This window comes from Cyprinodon tularosa, unplaced genomic scaffold (genome assembly GCF_016077235.1).
Source record: "Cyprinodon tularosa strain WSP-4 unplaced genomic scaffold, ASM1607723v1 ctg100, whole genome shotgun sequence".
Classification (NCBI taxonomy): Eukaryota; Metazoa; Chordata; class Actinopteri; order Cyprinodontiformes; family Cyprinodontidae; genus Cyprinodon; species Cyprinodon tularosa.
This window is the reverse complement of record NW_024037783.1, coordinates 454,546-478,750: the sequence shown is the minus strand read 5'-3', so window position 1 is coordinate 478,750 and position 24,205 is coordinate 454,546. Positions and strand designations below refer to the sequence as shown.

General features: G+C 36.9%; 2 protein-coding genes across 8 annotated transcripts; one reads left to right on the top strand and one right to left on the bottom strand.

Moving 5' to 3' along the window:
- Positions 1–1,160: 1,160 nt before the first annotated feature.
- LOC119771705 (myoblast determination protein 1 homolog) lies at positions 1,161–5,273 on the top strand. The gene is made up of 3 exons (XM_038267852.1): positions 1,161–1,873; positions 2,209–2,281; positions 4,057–5,273. Exons 1-3 carry the CDS (start codon positions 1,343–1,345, stop codon positions 4,254–4,256), a joined length of 804 nt encoding a protein of 267 aa, XP_038123780.1. The 5' UTR covers positions 1,161–1,342; the 3' UTR covers positions 4,257–5,273.
- LOC119771363 (troponin T, fast skeletal muscle isoforms-like) lies at positions 5,222–22,275 on the bottom strand. Of its 7 annotated transcripts, XM_038267261.1 has the most exons (16): positions 22,096–22,269; positions 18,010–18,049; positions 17,913–17,920; positions 17,552–17,560; positions 15,495–15,641; positions 12,160–12,177; positions 11,912–11,932; positions 9,912–9,930; positions 9,769–9,814; positions 8,180–8,296; positions 7,985–8,062; positions 7,645–7,758; positions 7,444–7,553; positions 6,758–6,848; positions 6,357–6,397; positions 5,222–5,502 (listed from the first exon to the last, which is right to left on the bottom strand). In XM_038267261.1, the coding sequence occupies exons 2-16, from the start codon at positions 18,027–18,029 to the stop codon at positions 5,466–5,468; spliced, it is 876 nt and encodes a 291-aa protein (XP_038123189.1). In that variant the 5' UTR covers positions 18,030–18,049; positions 22,096–22,269; the 3' UTR covers positions 5,222–5,465. The 7 variants fall into 7 exon arrangements, with proteins under 7 accessions (XP_038123189.1, XP_038123272.1, XP_038123605.1 ...); XM_038267344.1 differs by lacking the exon at positions 17,552–17,560 and having other exon boundaries at positions 22,096–22,275; XM_038267677.1 differs by lacking the exon at positions 15,495–15,641 and having other exon boundaries at positions 22,096–22,271.
- Positions 22,276–24,205: the final 1,930 nt, after the last annotated feature.

Here is a 24,205-nt window from a genome sequence, read left to right as displayed (position 1 = left end):
GTCGTGATCGCGCATGTGCGCGCTTTCAGGAAATCCTATACACTACTGTTTATGCTCTAAAAACATTCTAAATGACTTCGTTTCGAGTAAATTCTGGATGCTACCCACTCAGGACACTTGGAATACATTGGACGAGCAGTATGGAGGAATATTGACACGTTTTTTGTGGACTTTTATGGACCTTTCTGCCTCGGGCGCCACAGACCTCCATTATTTGAATGTCAGCAGACAGCAAGAAGCCTCCCAGATCTCCAGATGCATTTGAGATATCAAAAAAGTACTCCAGAGTGTTGTTCAGCATGGGGGTGAGTAGAAAATTAAGGCTAATCATGTTTTGGGTGTACTATTCCTTTAAAGCTTTAAAGAGTTAAATATTCTCCCTATTTATGTATTTATTTATTTATTTTGGTATTGTTTCTGTAAAATGGCCTATCACACTTTCTCACTCATTTAGTCTCTGACCAGCTTTTAGTTTGCAGATGAATGACAGATCATTAAAACCGGGGAACCCTGATGCACAGCACGTAAAACCATATGTTTAACACCTTCCCCGAAATGCTCTTTCAGATTCATTTCAGTCACTGATGATGATAGACCCTGTATCCTATTACTGATCTCCATGTGCTCATGCAGCGTTCAGTGTGAGTACTGCTGACAGCAAATAGGAAAAGGGACAAAGAAGCTACTCACAACACACAGGGCAGTAGTTTTACTTTTAAAGTATTCTAATTTATTGGAAAATAGATATTTCTGTTTTATGTAGGCCCCATTGTAATGCAAAACCCTACCACTACTTTTAAACATTTGCTGCACCGTGCTGGACTTAGCAAGCCTCTATGCATAACACACTACAATTTTTGGGTTGATCGTAAGGGTTGGCTTTTAACTGCTTTAAATGAAGTAATCAGTCATATTAAACCACATGAAGATCTATTTTATGGTCATCTCTTATACCTCAGCGTAAAGTGGAGGATCATTCTGGATGATTTGTGAACATGAACCTGACTTTCATTTTCATTGCTTCCTCTTTCCCTGCGCTGATGACACAGTACACACAAAGTCACACAGTACACACCTACACACACTGCTGCAGGCCATTGGTCACTTATATCATTGGTCCGCCTCCACCCTGACCCCTTTATAAAGGCAGTCCATGGCAAAGGAAACTCTTTAAACTCCCTTTCACATCAGATTTGTGACATTTTGATTATTTTCATCGGTCACCTGCTCTAAATAATAGTAAACAAACAGAGAAGACTTTTGGGGAGATTTTAAAAGTTTTTTAAAGTCCTCGTCGTAATTGTCTTCGCTCTGCTCGTCAAGGAGTCATCGGCAGGGGCCGATGGATTTGTCAGACTTTCCCTTCTCTCTCTCGTCAGCTGATGACCTCTACGACCCCTGCTTCAACACCAGCGATCTGAACTTTTTTGATGATTTGGACGCCAGGCTGACACATGGTGGGCTGCTCAAGTCAGAGGACCATCTTCATCACCATGTGCCAACAGCAGAGGAGGAGGACCAGCATGTGAGGGCCCCTGGGGGCCTCCACCAGGGGGGGCATTGCCTGCTGTGGGCCTGCAAGGCCTGCAAGAGGAAGACAACGCATGCAGACAGGAGGAAGGCAGCAACAATGCGAGAGAGACGACGACTCAGTAAAGTCAATGATGCCTTTGAGACGCTGAAGCGCTGCACTGCCTCCAACCCAAACCAGCGGCTGCCCAAAGTGGAGATCCTGAGAAATGCAATCAGTTACATCGAGTCTTTGCAGGCGCTGCTGCGGGCCGGCCAAAACGACAGCTTCTACCCACAGCTCGAGCACTACAGCGGGGAGTCCAACTCCTCCAGCCCCCACTCCAACTGCTCAGACAACACGGTGAGGCCAAGAACAGCTGAACAGTTCATGTGCTGCCCAATGAAATGTGAGGAATGTAACTAGAGATTTATTTTGGGCTCCAGTGATTACTTTTGATGAATGGTGCCTTTAGAATGGAACCCAGTAGAATTGTATTCAAACCCAGTAAGTGCATACTCAAATAGTGTTCTTGTTGAACTTAAAAAAAAATATATATATTTATAATTTCCATTTAAAAAATTAAATGTTGTCAATGAAAAAAAATAAATCATAAAATGGTATTTTGAAGAAACTGAATTGGGATGAATTGTGTTACATCCTTTTGTTTTCATAAAATTATAACATATAATTTTCAGATGGATTTCATCTCTCCGTGTTCGACCAGCAGTGAAAACGGCAACTCTTCCTATGGCAAACAAACAGCAGAGGGTGAGTGGTATTGTTTTGTTTTTTCTTTCATTTATTCACATCTGACATTCTGTCTTCTATTCATATATCCTCAACAAAACATTTTTTATATCAATCCAGTTCATTAAAATCATCAAATCGTATATTTATTCAGAACACAGGGAACTCATTATGCTGAAGTTCAAATGTAGCTGCATGTATATTTTTTTCTTCAATTTAGGCTCTATCTCTGTAGGAAATCATGTCATTTCCTAATCATTGTCTCTATTAATTCATTTTTTACTTAAAGGTTTGTCTTTAGGAGCATATAATTATCCTCAATGAACCGTGTGGTTTGTGAGTCCAGCGGAGGCTTATGTGATCTTTAGGGGAAATCCTTACAAGCTGTATATAAGAGTTATTATGAGTCTGGTTTGCCGAGGATGTTTTATCTGCATAAACCAAAGCATGAGGCGATTCAAGATACTTACTGTAGCCCAAAGTTGAGCCAGTTACTGTAACAGTCCAGGTTGAACTCAAACATGGTTGTCTTACGTTCCCAATCCTTGTGATGGTGTCCATAGATAAGATCCTGAGGCAGAATTTTGGAGAGAAAGGAGTCTGTTTTGGGAAACCTGTGTTTTCATCTTTCCCTTTTTTGCAAATGAAGTTGTCCTCAAAATAATGACTTTCACTCTGCTCCAGTGTTTTAAACTTAATTCGGATGAGTGCTGCTATAAGTCAGGGGACACTGTCTGCAGAGAAAAACAGAGGTTTGATTCACCAGGTGTGAGGTTTAATCTCTACAAACCGAGGAGTTTGTGTCTTTTCTGAATGAGGTAAGGTTGGGGTGGGAGATGCATTACGTGTAACTTGGAGAAGGCTCTGCGGCTAACCCAGAGTTTGTTGTAATGTTTATATTTACCTACTGAGAGCTTGGGATCCCCAGAGTCTTGGTTCCCCTTTAATCCCCACTACCAGGTCGCAAATAAGAAGACAACAGATTGATAGTTAGAAGGTAGATTAAATTCTGCATGTTGATATTTTACAGCATAAGTTATATAGTTAAAATGACTGATTTGCCACTGAGTGCATAGCAAACTTTTTTTTTTAAATCAGCTTTCTGTCATTGTTTCCTGGATCTCCAGCTCATGTTGACAGTAGCGTAGGATGCAGTGGTTCTTTACCATATTGGAGGGTTGCTGGTTTGAACCCCAGCTCCTTCAGTCTCAGTTGTTGTCTACTGATGGTGGATATAGGGGCCACAGCAGTTTGCCACCATTGTTGTGTGAATGACTGAAAGCTTTGAAGTCCACTTACTTAAAGAGCCAGAGACTAGATAAGTGGAAGGCATTTATTCTTAGCCAAAACGTTACTGTTGCTAGGTTACAAGTATATAAACTGAGAAATAATTAAAAAAGCATACATTTTAGTTTTTGCTACCAACACCTGCATGAAGGAATAGTTCCTCTCCACTGTCCCCCATGCTTGCTTATGAGGGATTACAGCCACGTCAACAACTTTTGTTTACAGATCACTCTAGATCAATTAGCCTTTTATTGTTACATTAGCTACACTTCATAGTTTCGTAACAGGATTCAAATCTAAATATTTAAATACCATTACATTAGGAGAAAAAATCTAAATGAAAAGAACGACAGGTGAACATGTGCAATTACTCAATATTAGAGGTTGAAAAGTCAGTTTTAAAACAAATGCTTGCCTTAGGATCAGATACATCAATGTATATTTTAATTTAATTAATTTTAAACTAATTCCTTGATTTTAATTATGGGTTTTTAAATTTTTGTCTGAAGGTTGCAAGAGCAGCAAAACATCGCTCATTTCCAGTTTGGACTGCTTGTCTAGCATCGTGGAACGCATTAGCACAGATCAAGCAGTGGCCCCCGTTGGAGACAGCGTTGTCCCCCAAGGCACTGAATCCCCTCACAGCAGCTGTGGTGTATCTTCTTCATCTGCTGATCCCAGCAGCATCTATGAGCCAATTTCATCCTGATGGAGTCAACAGAACATCCTTTTCGGCATGGACAGAAAGATTGCCTCCATTTTTTAGGAGGAGAACACTAAATTATTCCTGATTTCTGAATTAAGCTACTTAAATAGACTCCTTTTCTTGTGGATGCAATTGGTCTGCCTGGACTTTTTTAGCTTACAAAGAAATTCTGCTGTCTGTTTTTAATAATCCAGGAGTCTTGGTAAAGTTTTTTTCAGAAGATTTTTGCTGATTAGAACTGAGGACCATTAATACACCTGAATATTCATGCTACGGTAAAAAACACCATAAAAGTATTGGTGTCAATGTAGGTATAAAATCTAAAAGCTGATGAAACCTTGATAAATAGCTACATATTTATACTGTGACTTGTTTTCACAACCATGGCTTCCACCACATTTGATTGTATTCCTGTTTTCTTCATTTATTTTGATTTTTAAAAAGTTCTTAGAGTTAAACAAAAAACTGAAGAATATATCTATAATTTCCAGCTCTTTCTAGAGCAACATTATAATTCATTGTGCCCATTAATTTCCAACCAACTTATGAAACATTATTTACAGTGTTTGCTTGTTCTATGGCTGCAGTGTTTTTATAAGCCAGCTGTGTGGTGTTTGAGCTTTTTTTTTTAACTTAAATAAAATATCTGTATGACATAGTGAGGCTAGGCTTAATACGGACAACACCAGCTTTGACCATAATGTTTAAGAGTGACCATGGCAGGATCACCTAAAGCTTTTGTAAAGAAGACTTAAATGTAATAAATATTTAAAGACCGAAAGTTTTATTTTATTTATAATTATTATTTCTGAGCTTTACAATTGTTGAAGGAATAGTATGCATGCATGGGTGTCTTCTCTGTGGCTCTGTGTTGTTCTACAATTGTACAGTTGTCCCAAAATGTAAAAAATGAATGTATTTAGAAAAAGAAATGAGAAGCATAAATAATAGAAAACATGTTTCTCTTATTTATATTATTATGTCTTTCATGCCTTTATTAAAGTGACTTTTCAATTCTCATGAACCACATCAGTTAAGGTGAACAAAGAGAATAGTATTTCTTAAACAAAAATATTGACATTATTCTTTTAAAACACTTTATTTATTGAAGCTATTCTTATGCTGAAACCACTGCATTTAAGCAGGAACTAAGACATCCAGTTGAAGCTGTCGCCCCAGAGTCTGAGCTGCTGTCCTTTGGAGGATCGATGCTCACTTCCTGCGGCGCGAGGCGGCTCCCTTCTTGCTGCTGCAGGACGCAAAGAGCGACACAAATTCAGAACTAAATAGAATGGTGGGGACTAGAATACAAAACGGTAGAGAGGTTTAGTTGAACCAAATAATCCTTAGAGGAACAGCGCCCTCTGCTGATAAGTGATGAGATGTAAACGATTCATTGATGGATGGATGGATGGATGGATGGATGGATGGATGGATGGATGGATGGATGGATGGACAGACGGATGGATGAATGGATGGATGATGGATGGATGGATGGATGGATGGATGGTCGGATGGATGATGGCTGGATAGATGGATGGATGGATAGATGGATGGATGGAAGGATCAATGGATGGATGGATGGATGGATGGACAGACGGATGGATGAATGGATGGATGATGGCTGGATGGATGGATGGATGGATGGATGGATGGATGGATGGTCGGATGGATGATGGCTGGATAGATGGATGGATGGATAGATGGATGGATGGAAGGATCAATGGATGGATGGATGGATGGATGGACAGACGGATGGATGAATGGATGGATGATGGCTGGATGGATGGATGGATGGATGGATGGATGGTCGGATGGATGATGGCTGGATAGATAGATAGATAGATAGATGGACGGATGGATGGATGGATGATGGATGCATTGATTGATGGATTGATGGATGGACGGACTGATGGATGGACGATGGATACGACAAGTTAAGGGACAGGGAATAAAGTCTTAAAATGTTCCCATATCTTTTTACTTTCTCCAGGTTTATTTCAAACTGTACAGGAACCCAGTGTTTAGTGTAACTGTATGTCGTGTGAATTATATGTTATACTGCTGCTGGTTTGTCTTTTAGTCTTTGTCTTTGTTACTTACTGTTTCTGCAGCTCATCGATGCGGTTTCTGAGAGAGATGACCTGAAAGAAACAACTTCTAGTTAAGCAGATAAAGAAACCTTTCACCCTGCTTAAGTTAAAATCATAGCCTTTGAAAGTAGAAAAAAAATATTGTGAAACATACTTCCTATATTTCTATTCCTCAATTTACAAATTTATTGTTGTTTTGAGATTAAATCTATTCTAATCCTAGTTACCAATGTGGAGAATTGTAAAATAGGCATATATGCCATATGTGTACCTCCACTGCAGCACAATATAACTACTGCAAAAAACTTACCTCATAACTACTTTGAGATTTCCTTAATTTTCAAATCTTAACTATGACTTGCTATTTTTATTTTTTTAAGCAGAAACAGTTGGTGTTTTTTCATCACTCACCTCATATCTTTGTCTCTTGAGCATCTCACAGTGGTCGTATTTAATTGCCTCCAGGTTAGTAAGCCAGTCGTACAGCTCTTTGGCCTTTTCCCTAAAAGACACAAATACACGGTGTCATGGATTATTTTCTGTGTTTGGGATGGATCAGCAATTTCTTTAATCAGTGCAGTGACGTTTCGCTCCCCTCGCTATTTTGACTTGGGTTTCTATAGTAAAGAATTAGGCTTTATCTTAGCTACATTTAGCTCTGCACTGCTTACACTTACAGTATTATCAGTTTTGCTAAATGTTGAATCCATGATAATAATCATGTTGAATTATTTAGTTTAAATGTCTGTTTGATGTCTCTTTAACTAATAAATCACATCCATTTTTATATTCTGTTTTTAAACATTTTGTTATTATTATTTTTTTGTTATTATTTATTTTTATATTTTTTAACAATCTTACTAAAATGTTACTCAGCTTCATAGGCTAGTATCTTGTTTACCATAACAAAATACTTTTTCTATGAATAATGATGATTATCCAGATTAATGGCTTATATTTTTAACACAACTGCTTATTTATCCTGAGAATTAATTAGCACACTCAGATTTATCTGCTAAAAATGAATTTGAAATTGTGCTTGTTTAAAAAGAAATAAAACAACACGGCAGCAAATGTTAAAGGTTGGATCATTTTACCTCAGCTGGTCGTCTGTGAGGCTGTCAATGCTCAGTGGTTTGATTCTCTCTGCCAAAACCTTCTTCTTCTTTTCCCTTTCAGTCTGTTTCTTGCCTCTCTTTGCATCAATCTTGAAAAGAAAGAAGAGTATTAGAATCGGCTTGATGGGATTGAACAAAAATCTGTATCAGTGATAGAGACCAAATGAAATAATTAAATACCCTCTGCAGGTGGCTGCTGAAGCCTGATCCCATATTGGTGAGCGCTATCTTCTTTTTGGCATCATCGTCAGCCTTCCTCTGAGCATCAGCCTCCTCTTTTCTCATCCTCTCAAGCTGGTAAATGGTTAATAAAAGAAGCAAGAAGTATAAATTAAGTAATATTTCCAACAAAAACCTTCTACCCACCTCGGCTGTTAATAGATTTATTAAATATGTGCAAACATCTCTAGGCCAGAAGAGGCCAGCACTGAACCTGATTAGATTGATTCCTTCCAATGAGAACTTCCTTTTTCCTTCCTTATGTAAAATGTTCAAATTTCACATAAATTGTTTTTTGTACCTCACGCCGCGCCTGTCGCTCTTTATCCTTCTCAGCCCGAATCCTTTGCTGCTCAGCTCGCTCTGCACGTCGCTTTTCCTGATAAGATAAACCAACAACACTATGACCTCTAGCAGTAATGGGTCAAATGTAACAGTTTCACTCCAAGTGAACAGCATAACTGCACAACTTGTTTTATTCTTATAGAAATCTCACAATTCTTTCTTTGAGAGCAATGAGTTCCTCCTCCTCTTTCTTCCTGCACTCAAAGTGAGCATCGATCAGTGACTGAAGCTCAACCAGATCCTTGTTCTGACGTTTCTTCTGAATGTCCTGTGAAGAATGCAAAAGATTTGTCAGGAAGGACCTGCAGCTGAACATAAGGCAGGTTGTTGTCAATAATAAATAGATAAAAAGGCAACCAAAAATATAGAAAACAAATACAAGAGATCACTCACAGCAAACCATTTCTGTAATCTTAAAGTCATAGTCCGTAACTTTTGAATAAATACTTTAGAAAACTCTGGTCCAGAAATCTAGAATTAGATTTCACTGGTATTTACATTAAATACAAGAGTCAATCTTTACCTAAGATTAGGTAAAATTATTTATTTTTTATTATTAAAAATTATTATCATTTTATTCTGTATGAAAACTTTATATACAATGATGAGCAAATAAACTTTTTTCAAATGTTATTTCTTTGTTTGTATTAATAATGATACAGATATTAAAGGTTTAGGACCTTAAAAAGCCTAATTATATAAAAATAATGGACAGAGCAAGAAAACATATATTTCAATCAATATTATGAATAAAAAAACTAATAGAAGTACAAAGGAAAGTAAAAAATAAAATATGTAATTTTACTGTAAGCAGTTCTTAAGTTGATTAATTTGTCTTATTTTGCTTAAATGTTTCATTAGCTATTTTTTTGTTATTTTAATCAATAGAGATTATGCAAAAAACAACAACAACAACAACAACAATCAATAATGATGAATAAGTGCTTCAAAATATTATAATTATCTCTTTTTTATTGTAGAATTATATACAACATTTACATTCGGATCCATGCAATAAAACATAACAATTAATTCTGACTATAATTTAAGAGTACTATTACATCCCTGAGATCGTAACTTTTCTTTTTTTGTATTTCTTTTTAACAATTGTGTTCTTGTATTTTATAGTGCAGAATCTAAACATATATCTTTATAGATACTTATTCTTATAGCTACTATCAATATCATAACTTGCTTTTATAATTTAGGTATTATTGCTATGCTAACTGTAGAGCTATTGGAAGAACAGTTCAAAATCTTAAACCATATTTCTAGATAAGACTAAATATTAGCTCAACTTATTTATTTTAATTCTCCAGGATGTTTGTGATGCATTGAAAAGCTGCATGTAGCCGTCTTTTGATTGATCACATCATGACAAAAAATTTGCAGACATATTGCCCAGAGTAGGACTGAAACTTTAGATGGTATCACAAGGAAGGATTTTCATTATTTAAATTAGGCTTTGATATACTGTATCAGTTAAATTATGTTTTTTTTCTGCTTGATATTTCATATAAAGATTTATTCCACGGTGTAACGATTTTCCTAAAACCCAGATTTTTTTTCACCCACTGATTTGTTTATTAAATATTATTGCAAAGAAGGTATTTATTTTAATTGTAGCCCTTTTTTGCAGCGATTAGGTTAAATGCATGGTATTTACCAAGTGTGAAATATTTTATAATAGTGTTTTTATGTAAATGTTTTTTTTAAATAATGGAAATTGTGAGTACGCACGTCAAAGTCCACTTTCTCGCCATCAGGGATCTTTGGGGCAGTTGGTCTGTTCAAAGACATGATAAGAAATTAAATATTATAAATAAAAAATGTAAAATAACACAGAAGATTAACGTAGTAGTAATAGGACCACACATACTCACTTGAACTTTGGCTTCTCCTCTAATCAGAAAAAAAGATAATAAAAAAAGAAATAAAAAGACAGAAGAGTGAAAAATTAGAATAGAATAGGTAGATGACTCAGGGATGCAGGTTACACCTCCGGTCGTAATGTGAGAGTGAGTTTTAATTTTAGCTATACTTTCCAACAACAGTGACCTATTTAATTAAATGAAGCATCTGTTTGAAGTTATGTAAACACACAGTAATACTGGCTGAGGTCAAAGAGATAAGGACAAACTTCAGTTAAGATAATTCACATTTTATTACTTGTTTACATTTAGTGCAAGACTACAAAGCCTACAGGACAAATCTATCTCCGTTTCGAAAACTATGTAAGAAAATAAATTTATATGTAAGGTTCTTTATATGTTATTTTTCTAAACCAGGATAACTGTTTACAGTTTCTAAACTAAGTTAAACAAATCAACACTATGAAGAATAGCTTATTAATACCTTTATATTATTGTTTTTTTTATTTAGTCCACTTATATATATATCATAAAAAATGTATATATATATTTACCTTACTGCAGCAGTATTACTGTGCATTCTCTTTCAATAACCATACAGTGCTGATAGATAGTATTCACCCTCTTACAGATTTCTCCTGCTTTTGCTTTTGCATAAGACTGTTCGACATATTTTAATACCAGACAAATATCCAATGAAGATTTCATTTAACAAGTTTTTCTTTTTAAACTAGCCCAGTTCTTTTTAGAAAAACAACAAACAACAAAAACATAGACTTAACCATGATTAACTACATTTATTTAGAAAGCTATGATAAATTTCAGGTAACAAATCAGAGCAGACCTGTGCTGGACCTTTACGATCAGTAAAGAACTGTCTGATGACACATGCTAGGTTGAAGCATTTTAAAAAGGAATAAACTGTATCTTCTCTGATATAAACCAGAGCAAAACAGAGTAAAAGCTTTAAAAATCCACCAGTTAAAAGAGTTAGAAAAAGCAATAGTAAGGCAATGTTCTTAAACGCAGCCATTTCTGGAGTGACTGGCCAATTAAAAGTGCCTCAACATATAATCCAGCAGGTCAGAAAACAATCCAGAATAATATCTAAAGATAATATCTGCTGACCTCCTTTTCTGTGTTCATGATGTTTGGGAATCAGGCATTAAATTACCAAAAAAATAGACAATTTATATACATTAAGGTAATGTGGTGGTAGTGTGATGGTCTGTGCAAACTTGTTCACTAATTTTTGTTTACTACGTCATGAGAGAGAATGTCCTGAGTTATGTTATTTAAATCCTGACTCAAATCTTTTTAAGACTGTTCATGCTCTAAAACCTTCAACTGGGGCTGAAATCAAAAGAACTTTGCAAAGAAGAGTGGGAAAACTCCTCCAGTGTATTGTAAAATAGTTTTTGCCAGTTATTGAAAAATCCTTTATTTATGCAAGGGATAATCATCTTTTCACACAAGTTTGTTTAGAAAGTTTTTTAGCTTAATAAAAGTTATTTTCATTGTAAAATTATTTAGCCTTGTTTTCTCTGCTATCAAAAATCTGTTTGAGGATGTAAAACATGAAGGGACAAAGAACAAATATGTAAGAGTGTAGATACCTTTAACAACACTGTATACCAGAGTAAAGTTATACCGACTTTTCTGTTTATCTCTGTTAATTTAATTTGAATTAGTATGTAAATCAAACCAATTTCATCAGAAATATTTAAAATGCTAATCAAGATCAGTATGCTGTCATATAAATCACCACATTTAACTATTTAAAAGTTAAGGTTTCCAAGCATACAGTACACCAAATCACACTTTACACAACAGGAAGGACTGGATTTGTAATTACTGTTAATAGTTTTCAGAACCAGGATTGGGAGGTGTGTGATTAGACTTTGTTTCATTTTAGGTGACCCCTAAACTACGACAACATTAAAAGAAACGGACAAAAGAGGGGTGGGAATCGCAAGCCAAGCAACAATGACTCAGCATGAAATACAAACTACCATCTTGATCTCCATCTTCCCCTGGCAGGACATTCATGCAAAAAAGAGAAGAAGCAGAGATGAGCAGTGGGGCCCATAACTCCGACTCGCCATTTATGAATCCTTCGGCTTTCTCCTTTATATCACCTTGATCTCTTCAACCGTGGACTGTTGCCAACTGATTAAATAAGGTGTAAGGCATCCCTTATTCAACTGGGAAGCATAAAAGGTCGAATCAGAAGAACAGAGAAGAATGCAGATCCACATACCTTCCTCTTCATAGGCCTCTGCATGCAGCAAGCGTCCAAAGCAAGAGCAGAACAGAGATCATTAGTGATCCAACTGAGCAGCCTGTACATGTACCATCCAAAAAGCACATAGCTTTTAAAGCACATTTACTTGATTGGGGTGAGCTTCAAGGAGTCATGGCAGAAGTCCCTTGACAGGGCATGCATCAGTCCTGTTTTTACACAGCAGGAAGCTCTGTGTATCTCTACTACCAAGCTTTTTTATTTGAGGGGCCCAATACTTATTTCTGCTTAACAGTTAAAGGGTACTGCTACAAAAAGGCCTTTCAGTGTGATAGCTTGATTTGCATCTTGTTTTTTTCCTGATTGGAATGATATTTTGTTAAATGCCTTGATTATGGGCATCTTCACAGGTTATGGGGAGGATACGTAAAACAAATGCACAACTTTCTGACTGCTCAATGACTATTCTTCCAACTAAACCAGTCACCCCTTTGTTTTCAGTTTTTAAATAATCTGAACAAGGTTTTATATGCAAAACATCTTTAGCATTTTGTCATACTTCCTTGTAAAACCTAAGCAAAATGTACTTTTTGTTAAATTTCTAATAAGAGAATATATTTACCTTGGTCTGAGGACCACTTACAGTATGGTTCTTATCCAACATGGTCCCAGCTCTTAAAAACACAGCATTGCATAGAAAGGTGCAGTTCAGTAAATGGAAACGAGTAATTTAAAATTAAGTATCTTGCAAATTACAAATTAGTTCTCGAGAAACTCAATTTCCTAACAGCAAACAGATCTTTTTCTTATTAAGTTCTTACACAAACTCTTCCAAATGGTTTTGGTCCGCCTAAGAACTAAACATTATTTTCGCTGGGGTTTAGGAAACTAACTCCTGAAGACTCAGCAACATAATCCACTCTGCACAATGCAATGCCATAAAAAAGTCTCGTTCTTCTGTCAAAGGCTAAAACATGACTTTTGCCCATTGGAGTGAATGGAGTGACGTGGTAAATGGTGGTACATTTTTTTTTACACTACTGCATCAGACTTGTTACATTTCATATAGTGATACGAGACTTAAATTGGGGAGTGGCGTCCTAATGGTTTGGTACATTGCGCTTGGAATCAAGAGGTTCTGACTTCGAGCCTCACGCTCACAGACTGCCACTCTGTTTCACTGAACAACACCCTTAACCACTCACTGCTCCCCGGGCACCCCGAAATGGCAGCCCACTGTTCCCTAAGGAGATTAGTTAAATTTCTCCAATGTGAAATCAATAAGGTTAAATTATTATTATTATTATTAAATGCAGCCGCCTGGTAATGGGAATCCATCACATGAGGCCATCTACATAAGGTAGTTGAGTAATCTAAACCCCCTTATAGTTTGGAAGTCAGTAAGTATTGCTTCTGTAGAAATCAGAAACAGCACCTACTGACTCTTCTCTTGATTTTATTTGGCCTACCCTCTCAGGATGAGTTGCACTTCCACTTATAAAAATATCCCTATCCCTTATTTTAAAATTAGACTTATTGCACAAGTGGTATTCTATTGTGGTATTTAAGTTTTTGAGCAAAGGACCCTTTTCCAAATGTTAGTACAATTAAGCAGCATAACAAGATGCTGGATTTTACATCTGTACCATACTGGTGATTAAAAAATTGAAAGTTATGATTTGGATAGGTGGATCAATTCTGACTGTCGATTTCAATATGACTCATTTTCTATTATTATCATTTATGATTCATACGCTTATTTTTAACAGTGAATTCAACTAAATTAACTAATTTCTAACAGTTAATTTAACCAAATCACATATTTCAAAAGTTGTCATCTTGATGAAAAAATGTTCTCCATGATGGGTATTAAATGAAACTTGATCTTCAGAAAGATTGCAGATTTATCCTCCAACATTGTTTGAGTGGTTGGATAAAGGAGTTTGAAATTGTTGCTGCTAACGACATAAAGCATTAGTCAAGCAAGCATAGACATTAAGCCTGGGACTTCTGCCATGATCCCTTTGGTTACAAGGAACTCGAAACACATCTTAATGGGAAATTTACTTGAATTTGATCAACTTAAATAGTGAAACAGTTCTTAAACATCATTATACCCCAATGTAAATGGTTTTTTTTGGTTTTTTTTTGCAAATAGCAAATTTTAATTTTTACTTGCACATGGAAAATAAACTAATAAATAAAAGCTAAACATGGACTTAAGGGAAGTGAAGAATTGACTTTACATGACAAGAAAATACCTATCATCCTTTCTGCTGTGGCCTTTAACTGGGTCACATGAATTTTCCAAAATGCAAATAATGATGATGGTCATTAAAAGCGAAATGAGTCATTCAAATGTATAGAAGGCCAAGGATGATGCAAGGCAACTAATTCATGTAAAGGCAACCACCTTTCTTGTTCTCCCTTTTTAACATATATGCACAGCTTATATTTAAAACACAAATGACAGTGAACAATAATGCTGGAAACAGGACAAAACAATTTTTGACTGTTTGACTGTGGACAGTGCTTCAACAGGGATGAAGATGATGTGACAGCTGAGGGTGTTTTATAATGAAATGCTTGCCCCAACATGCTCTAGGAGATTTGACAAAAAGTAGAAGGCCTAGTCTTGGAAAATAATGTGATATTTAACTCAATTTAAGCAATGTTTTAATTCAGATTAAGCAACGTTTTAACTCAATTTAAGCAATGTAGGGAATTTTATTTATATGTTGTGGAAAATATTGCTTTTTCCAAAATGTTTATGTAATTTTTTTTCCTTTTCATCAGTCCAAATGCCTAAAATTTTATTAATTCTTTAATGATGCTGCCAACCTATTTTGATTAAGGGAGGCAGTCACAAAGAGGAAGCTAAACACACACTAAAAGCTACTGTGTGTTTAGCTAGTTAGTTAGATTAATGAACTGCAAAACGATCTAGTTCCCAAATCTTGAGATTCACTGTAAAGATATACATCAACTAAGTGCTGTTTTGCATACTTCATTAATACAGTGCGTCCTTCTCTCAAAATGACCACTTGAAGTTGTCAAAAATCATCGTTGCCAAGAGCAGTCATTCCATACTGCAACAATTTTGCAGGAGTTTCATCAAAATACTACGATCTCAGCATTTTACTTTAGGGCAATAAAAAGAAAAAACTTGCCACATAGAAAATAAAAAAACAAGAGTTACTGCCTTAAACATTTTTTATATAAATTTACTTTGAAATAAATATTGATTTAAATTCGATGATTTTAAGCACCTGTTGACAAACAGGACTACCCTGTTAGGCAGAGTGCCGGATGTCCTGCAGCAATATAATAAACGCACTGCCCGTGCCACGTACCTTCCTCCTCACGAACCACTTGCTGCACCACCTCCTGAGGCTCTGGCTCTGGCTCTGGTTCTGGTTCTGGTTCAGGCTCTACTTCTGGCTCTGCCTCTACCTGGGCCTCCGCCTCAGGGGCTACTTCTACTTCTACCTCCTCCTGGGCTAAAGGCACGCAGCATGCACCAAATTGCACAATAGAGGTGCCGGAGAAGGCAATTATTAAAGACAAAAGACATAACAGAGCCATTAGAGACCAAAGGTGAAACTGAAATTCACAGAAACGATGGATGGGTGAGCGAAGGATACTGCTGGAGAATGGAGAGAAAAACAGATGATGGAGGCAGAAACTCTGTGGTCTTTCATACAGAAAAGTCATATTGAACTGTTAATGTGTGCGACTACTGCAGGAACAGATTATCGGGGCTAAAGTATATAATTATTCTCTAACTTTTCTGGGGTCTTGGTTTGAAAAAGAGGAAGATTAATAAATGCAATTTAAAAAAAACCCTCAAAACTGAGGCTGCAAAGAATGAGTAAGCATAAAAAACATAATGAGTTTTTATGTGTTGCACAATTAATTTCCATTTATTATTAAGGTGCTTCTCAACATTTAAGCATCATAAATATCGAAAGATATTACAAGGATTTGGATTCAAATAACAAATGTTAATAGTTTTTTTTTTAATACAATACAATTCAGGGCTGCTCAGTGGTGCCGTGGGTAGCACTGCTGCCTTGCAGCAAGAAGGTTCTGGGTTTGATTCCTGGCCTGGGGTCTTTCTGCATGGAGTTTGCATGTTCTCCCTGAGCATGCGTGGGTTCTCTTCGGGTACTCCGGCTTCCTCCCACAGTCCAAAAACATGACTGCTAGCTTCATTGGCTTCTCTAAATTCTCCTTAGGTGTGAGTGTGTGCGTTTCACTCTGTGTTGCCCTGCGATGGACTGGCAACCTGTCCAGGGTGTACCCCGCCTCTCCCATTTACAGCTGGAGATAGGCACCAGCACCCCTTGCAACCCCAAATGGGACAAGCATGTCAGATAATAGATGGATGGATGGACAATACAATTCATACAAAGTATACTTTTTGTTTAAACTCAAAAATTCTAAGAATAACTCTTTTTCTCTGCATTGTCTGAGAAATATGAAGTGTGTTAAGATAGTAAAAACCATGAAAGTTTCTTGGGAATTCTACACTTTAGTTCTATGAAGTATGAGTTTTCCTTACTGGTCCTTCTTCTTGCAGCATTGGTTAACATCCTAAGTTGCTCTTGTGGCATACTTACAGGACTTTAGCTTCCAATAAGCAATTATGTACTTTTTTTATGTTCCTCAAGACACTTTAGGGGAAGGGAGAACAGCTTCCGTTACATACAGATAATTTTTTAACAACCTCATGTAGAGAGACAATTCCTAAGTCTTTAATCCCCAATGTCTTTTGCTAAAGGCTTTTTTGTCAAGCTATTATCCTGTGAACAATGTCGAGAGCAGTTTATATCTTTTAAGTCTTTAATTTAGGTATTCCTGCAACTTAGTTTTCCCACATTCACCAATTCAAATATGACCATTGTATGAATCAGACCAATGACAGCAATACTGACAATAATAAACGGCAATGTGGAATTTTCACATGTTAAGAAAAAAGGTTTAAGGAGCTGTTTTTTTTTTTTCTTTCCTAACCATGTGAGTCAAATCATCACTCAGAAGACAAAAGTCACCATTAACTTGTAAGTGTTTGGTTGACAGCCAAAATAGCTAATTAACAGTAGACCAAATCTATTAAATGAAGCACAACCCTGGCAATGAGTAACAGTGTGGCGGGTAAGGAAGCAGTCCATTCAAATCCTCTAAGAAATCTTGAAATAAGAAGATGACAGCTTTACAATTTTATTCCTTAAACACCACATATTTATCATTAGCTGTCTTTATAAATCTTTAGAAGCAATAGGTAACCGTTGGTTAAAATAATATGTGTCAATGTCAAATACTTCAAGTTAAGGGTGAAAGATAGTTGACTTATTAGTGTGAATGAGAAAAATAGTAATGGATGTAAAGTTGATTCGTCCATCTTTACCTTCCTCCTCTTCATTTTTGCAACATTCAAATTAAAACATATGTGGGAACAAAAAAAGCAAAATTAAATGAACACACATTAGAACTTAGGCTTATTCTAGCTCAACGAATGTGCTAATCATCAGGGCTCTTATGGCCAATGTAAGAAAAAAAAAGATAAACAAAAAATCTATTGAAAAAAGAGCAAATAATGTCAGCAGCTTTCCCACCTTTATCTACATTTTTAAACTATGTAAAGGTTTAAAAATAGCAAATATTAGTTAAACTACACTCGGTGGTTATCAAAAACATCATAACATGTCTACTCTGTAGCTACACAGCAAGATAATCTGTAAGGTTAACCAAGTAGTTGTCACACTTACCGTCGTACCTGCAAAGATAAGAAATGCAAAATATTAATCCAATTCATCTTAAAATGTATTGCATATTGTATCACTAACTGTAGTGATATTTACTTACACTTCTTCAGTGTCAGACATGATGACAGCAGATTTCAAATCTGAGGAGAAAGGCAAAGAAAAGTTACCATACTGTCTACTGTCATATCTCTACCAGCATAAAGATATTTAAGATTAAATATGCACTGATTTTGGTGACTTTCTCAATAACTTAAAGGGCTTAATCCCTTTCTACTTTCAATTTAGAGCAACCGTAGACCTATTGTGAAGTTTAACAACCTGAAAAAATAAATATTTCTACTGCCAGGTTTTATTAAAACAATAGTTTGACTAATATGCAATGTTTTGGCAGATCATAACTGTTATGTTATAAGAAAGTTCCTCTGTAATATACATTATACTGGAACCTTTTCAGAGCAGTATTGCATCATACATCCAGAAATGTATGCTTTGTTGCAGTGGAAATATCTCAAGTTGAATTAAAAAAAATGGAAACACATGTTTCCATTAACATTCTTAATGTCATTGTCAATGTTAAACATTCTTGTTCCACAGTTTCTCTAAATAAGAAAAGATAAGTAAGATAAATTAAAAGATAAAATTAAAAACAAAGATTATGCATTGCAATACAAGTAAATAGATGATAGATATTCATATTATTAGTAGAGGTAATTGTGCTAAAATGAGATTGATTTCAGTAACAGTTATGATAAACTTTATAAGCCAGAAGAATGACTTCATAAGCAAACAATATAGTAGTAAACAATCCTGCCAGGACTATGGCAATTATGTTATTCCTACAGAGCGAGAATGGCCGGTTTGGTGCACAGTTCAGGTGAAAATGATTGTTTTCTTTCTCTCCAAGGAAAGATGGTGATGATGGGGTAGCTTTTAACGGGGGAGAGGGAGGTAAGTGATAATGTTTGATTGTGGAAGTGTCCAGACATTCGGATCCAAGGAAGTGGATAGAGCAGCGGCCAGAATGGGTGATAAGGAAGTTTGTGAAGGGAATTCCAAGGTGACCTCACCAATTCTGAATTGTTCCCTTATAGAGGAGGGACTAATAATGGTTTCCTGGAAAGGAGAAACAATAACGTAACATGGAACAAGAACAATCTAGGATTTCCTTCAGGGGGTCTGTTCCTAAAGTCCTTCTGATTGTGTGAATCCCTGGCCACAAAGACACACATGCCCAAACCCTTCAATAACAGAGGGTAAGGGATGACCTGTGAGATGGGACAGACAGATGGAAGAGTATAGTCAGCACAGGAGGGTGGGTGGAGGCTATAAATGGTGAAAATTATGCATTACACATTATGCCAGGTTTGATGAGTACATTCATTGAATTCTCTGTGCATGCACTCAACTGATCTGTTTGAATAAACCTAAGAAAAATCAGAATTTGCCACCTAATGCAGAGCAGTCCTTTCGAACACGAGAGATTAACTAACAGGCCTAAAAAAACAACCTTTCTAAGTATCTGGGCTGTTCCCTAAAGTATTTCATAGTTACATATGAAAAACAAATTATGTGAAAACAAAAAGATGGAGCTTATTATCAGAAAGAGCCCTTTGGAATAATAATCCCTTCCCACAACTGTCGAACGTGTCTACTAGAATTGGGTTACTGGCTACAGACAGCAGATCCAGAGCAGGATGGATCCAGCAGAGATCAAGTAGTTCAGAAAATGCATTTTCTGTTTGTAGGAGACTAAAATAAGGTGTATCTGGTGGAGCTGAGATAATGACACGTGTAGCAACTAGACAGAGATCTCTGATAAAGCATTTATAAAAACACTGCAAAACCCTAAGAACCATTTTATCTGTTTTCTAGTGTTGGGCAAACTTGAGCTGCTTCAATTGTCTCCAGATCTGTCTTCATCTATCAGCCCTTTGACATCTAACCAAGAAAGATTGAGCATGTTTTATGAAACTAACATTTTTCTGATTTTACAAAAAGGTGCTTTTCCAGAAGGTGTGGATTGACATTAAGCTATGTTAGTCTAGGTTCTTTGAACCGTTTAGGAGCTCATCATGTAAGACAAATACCAAAATAATCAGAGAATCTCTGAGAACATCAGTCTTGGTAGACTGGCTGGTGCATTTGCATCCTGAGGGAAATAACGAGGTATCGTAATGAGAAAATGCCTGCTTCAGTGACTCAGTTTTATGCGTTTCAATGGCTTTGTGTTGCAAGTATGAGAGAAGCTACCCAGAGAAAGATGAGGCTAGGGGTGGTCAGGTAGAAGAGTGAGAACTGGGTTTTTGCTAAATACCAGAGAATGAGTGAGTGAGAAGACTAGGGAGCTTTGAAGAGAGCTGGAGTGACAGCTAGGATGAGGAGGTTGGATAGACAATGGGAACTCCAGAATATGATCCACGAATTAGACCAGTTAATATTGTGCAATGTTTTTAAGCCAGGGATGACCTACAATAGTAGCCATTCAAAATATCCCCACTTTCCTTGATGGGCCCTTGGCTGGTCCCCTTACAATTCCTTTTCAAAGATCAATCTTGGCACTCAAATATTATTTTTGTCATGATTTGTGGACATTAAAATCTAAAAAGCAGCATCATCTCCTGGTCAGACCCTGTAATTCAGTGAAATGGTGTAGTCAGAGTAAAAAAAATAGGCACGCCCAGAAGATGGAGGGGGTCACTCCAGTGGCTGGAAGTTGGAAGGGGATTTTGCTGGGAGATAGAGGGAAGTGGGCTGCCATTCTGCTGGCATTTGAATGGGAAGGGCCATTTTGAATGGCTGCTGCTGTAATATTATTAAAGATCTGTGATGGGGAAAATGAGGAAGAGTAAACCAGAAAATAGTACAATTTAAGTGGGAGATATAATAGAATACATATATTCTGTATTAAACTATGTGATATTTGTTATAAATAAAGTGCCTTTGGATGACTCCTTCCCGTTTCATGGTAGGCACAGCTGCAGAGCACTCTGTGGATTAGCTCTGGATCACATGTCTACCCATCAGCTGAGGAACAGTGTTCAAATAGCTGCCTAATCCCTCTTCTTGGTCCAGCAGGAGGATCTTCTGCATCCAAACAGCCAATCAGAGGCCACCCCCAACAAACAAGCTCTTTGATCGACTCACAGCTGACAGCGTTCTCGCCTCTGTGTGCACAGCGTTCGCTCTGTACATACCGACATTTCAACATGCTGTATATTTAGTGAGCGCTCACTTCATTTCTTAAGCATGTGGACCCCAAAGGCTGCTAAGTCTGTCCTGAGTCTTTCTGAAACCAAAACTTGGTGCTGAAACTGAGGCAACAGGTGATACATCAGCTTATAAGCCTAATGGGAGAGCAGATTTAGACACTCACTAAAATCCTTCTAGATGTTGCCTCAGGGAGGAAAGGAGATAATGGAGAAAGCAAAAATCTTGGACATCACAAAACACTATGCCTTCAAGGTGTCAATCTTATTAACAGTTAAACAGCTGACTGGGATTCAGTTTAAACTCTGAAGCACTGGCCAACAACTGTGAAGTAGATACCTTATTAAAAAAAAGTAAATGAATATTGATCAATATCCAAATAGTAAATGATTTGCTATTCTTTAGATAATTTTTGTTATTCATTTTTTTTTATTAATGTAAATCAAGAAATGTATTACAGATTGATTAGTTTCTTAATGGTATAACATATTGAGGTTTTAGAATAACAGAACAAAAGACTTCAGATATAGCGCTCCTGTCAACTGCCTTCCAGGGAGCCTTGACCAGAACATTGTCAGCAGGATTTACATTCACTCACGTTCCAATATATATCTACCGTACCTCTGTTCCCCTTTAAAGATTTTTTTAATAGTATGGATAATTTTGATGACAAATTAAACTTTTCATATCCTTATTTATTTTTATGATCAAGAAATGTTATTTTTCTCTTTGTTTTGCGAATGGAGACTTTTTCTTTAGCCAGAAACAGACACGTCTTATCTCTGATAATGCCACTTTCATTATCTCTTTTAAAGATATATTTCTACGTGTCTTCCAAAAGCATTGTCATATTTCGTACTGTTTAACCAATAGTTTAAGATTTTTTTTTTTTTTTTTTTTTTACAGAAAATGAGAATCTAAATTAACAGAAGAGTGCTATTAGGATTGATAAGTGAGTTTTGGGCTGCAAGCAACTTACCCCGAAGAGGTAGAGCAGCTCCTCCAGCAGTGAAGGTGAAGGTCTGTAAGAATCGGAATGCTTCGCTCAAAGAATAAGTCCTGGTGCTATAGTGATACTTGAGATCATCAGCCCCTTATTGGCTAGGATCAAAATGGAGTGTGTGCTTTTGTGTGCGAGTGTGTGTGGTGAGAGAATGTTTATGTGCGGAAAAGGTGGAGAGGCTGGGGGAAGTGCATCCCCGACCCTGGAGAAGGAGGAGGTTAGAATACTGTGGATGGAAGAGGAGGGCTCAAATTTTGGAAAGGAGCAGCTGAGAAGCCTCTGTTGCTAAATTTACAGTGATAGAAGGGTGAGAGCTGGGCTTACACATTGGCTTGGCATCCAGACAATGGAAGAAAAGTCTGTGTGCATGTGTGTGTGCCTGTTGACCAATTCATCAACAAGTAGGTCCATCAGTCATTGGCTGAGTGCAGAGAGGCAGAATGCTGAATTTAGAATAAGAATAGGGCCAAGGTAAAAACACTCAATAAGGGTCTACATATATTGCTAAAAACAGTATAACCGTCGGGACTGAAGGCTTGTTTTTTCACAATTATATGTCTGACATGATCAGATAAAAATTTGATATCAAACAAGCAAGAAAATGTCCATTCATAGTCCAATATTGCGAGGATTTTTCCTATTGAGTTTAAGCCATTACAAATGAAGAAAAGATGAAACAAGGATAAATCTTTTCAGGATGTGTTAATCTATCAAACGTACTAAAAAGGATTTTCTCTCTCCGGTCAGTGTTCATTTCAATCTGAAAAACTCACAAAAAGGAATACAATTAGAAGAGTTTTATTGATACATTTACTTAAGTCTTTGGTGCTCAGGCTTTGGCAAAACATTAGGGTTGAATTATTTTGCTTTGATATGCATGAACAGGAGTAGAAGTAGGGATGTTTCCCCCCAGGCCTGAGGCTGGTGTTGGAGTAGAGATGGATGAGTTGGAGAGTTCATGACTGCTGAATGAAGAGATCCAGTGAACTGCATGAGCTGGTACTGGAGCTTCACTCTGGGACCTGGAAGACGAGAATCCAGCTTGGATAACACAGGTTGCATGAACCTGTCCATGATGAGCAAGCATGGAGCGACAGTGGAGAGGAAAAACTCCCTGTTGGGAGGCAAGCTCTGGCAGAACCAGGCTCAACATGGCGGTCTTCTGCCAGACCAGTTGGGATGAGTAAGGGAATGCAACAAGAGTCAGGGAAGAATGGCCCTCTGATGAAGCTTGGCTACGATGGTGAAGAAGGGGCTGGAGGTGGGTGAATTGGGTCATCTGAGTCAAGGTCCGACATGGTGAAACCACTGCCAAGGCTTGGGTAGCAGACTGAGATGTGGGTTTGGCGACCTTTTAAGATGAGCGCAGGATGCTGATTGGCTTTCGTGGAGGCGTGGTTCAGAACCGATTGGCTGTGATGGAGGCGGGCATGCGTAAGTAATAATTTATTCAGTTGAACTTCCGCCTAGGCTTCATTAATCAGAGAGGTTCACAAGTATCTTTTTCAAGACAAAAAGATACTTGAGGGCGAAGTCCGAGAACATTGTCAACTGTTTGAGAGGCAAGAACAGGTAAAATATTAAGTATTTTACTTTAAGTCCTCATTAGCTTTCAACTCTCTAATGACAGAAATTGCTCAACAGATACAACAAATTTCTTCTCCTCTGGCATTGCATCCCTGGAGATTAGAAACCCAAACCAGTTTGCTGTTAGACCTATAACATTACAGAAAATATATCTAAACACCTTTATCTTAATCTATTTTTTAAAATTGAAAATACATGAAAAAGCTAAATTTTAGCACTTTCAAATCTTTTAAATGGACTAAGTTAAAACCTTCTTATCCATTCCTTAACACTGTCCGCTCATAACATTGAGCCATTGTTACCTGTACATTGGCTAAAATAACAGTTAAACACAGATTCTGGTTTTGTAGATTGGTTTATTTTTGTTGTTTTGGGTGTAGTGGATTTGTTTGTGATGTGGTTGCTTTGGTAGGCCACATCTTGTTTTCATTTTTGCAAAAAGGTAAATTGATTTCACTTCACAATATTTTATTTCTGTTTAACTCTTCCTAAAAGAGAA

Excerpts from the sequence above, each read along its gene's own strand:
- LOC119771705 (XM_038267852.1), top strand. The coding sequence starts at position 1,343 with ATGGATTTGTCAGACTTTCCCTTCTCTCTCTCGTCAGCTGATGACCTC. Across the intron at positions 1,874-2,208 it reads CCAACTGCTCAGACAACACG|ATGGATTTCATCTCTCCGTG; the intron begins GTGAGGCCAAGA and ends TATAATTTTCAG. Across the intron at positions 2,282-4,056 it reads TGGCAAACAAACAGCAGAGG|GTTGCAAGAGCAGCAAAACA; the intron begins GTGAGTGGTATT and ends TTTTGTCTGAAG.
- LOC119771363 (XM_038267261.1), bottom strand. The coding sequence starts at position 18,029 with ATGTCTGACACTGAAGAAGT. Across the intron at positions 7,759-7,984 it reads AGCGACAGGCGCGGCGTGAG|CTTGAGAGGATGAGAAAAGA; the intron begins GTACAAAAAACA and ends ACCATTTACCAG. Across the intron at positions 6,398-6,757 it reads TCAAGAGACAAAGATATGAG|GTCATCTCTCTCAGAAACCG; the intron begins GTGAGTGATGAA and ends TGTTTCTTTCAG.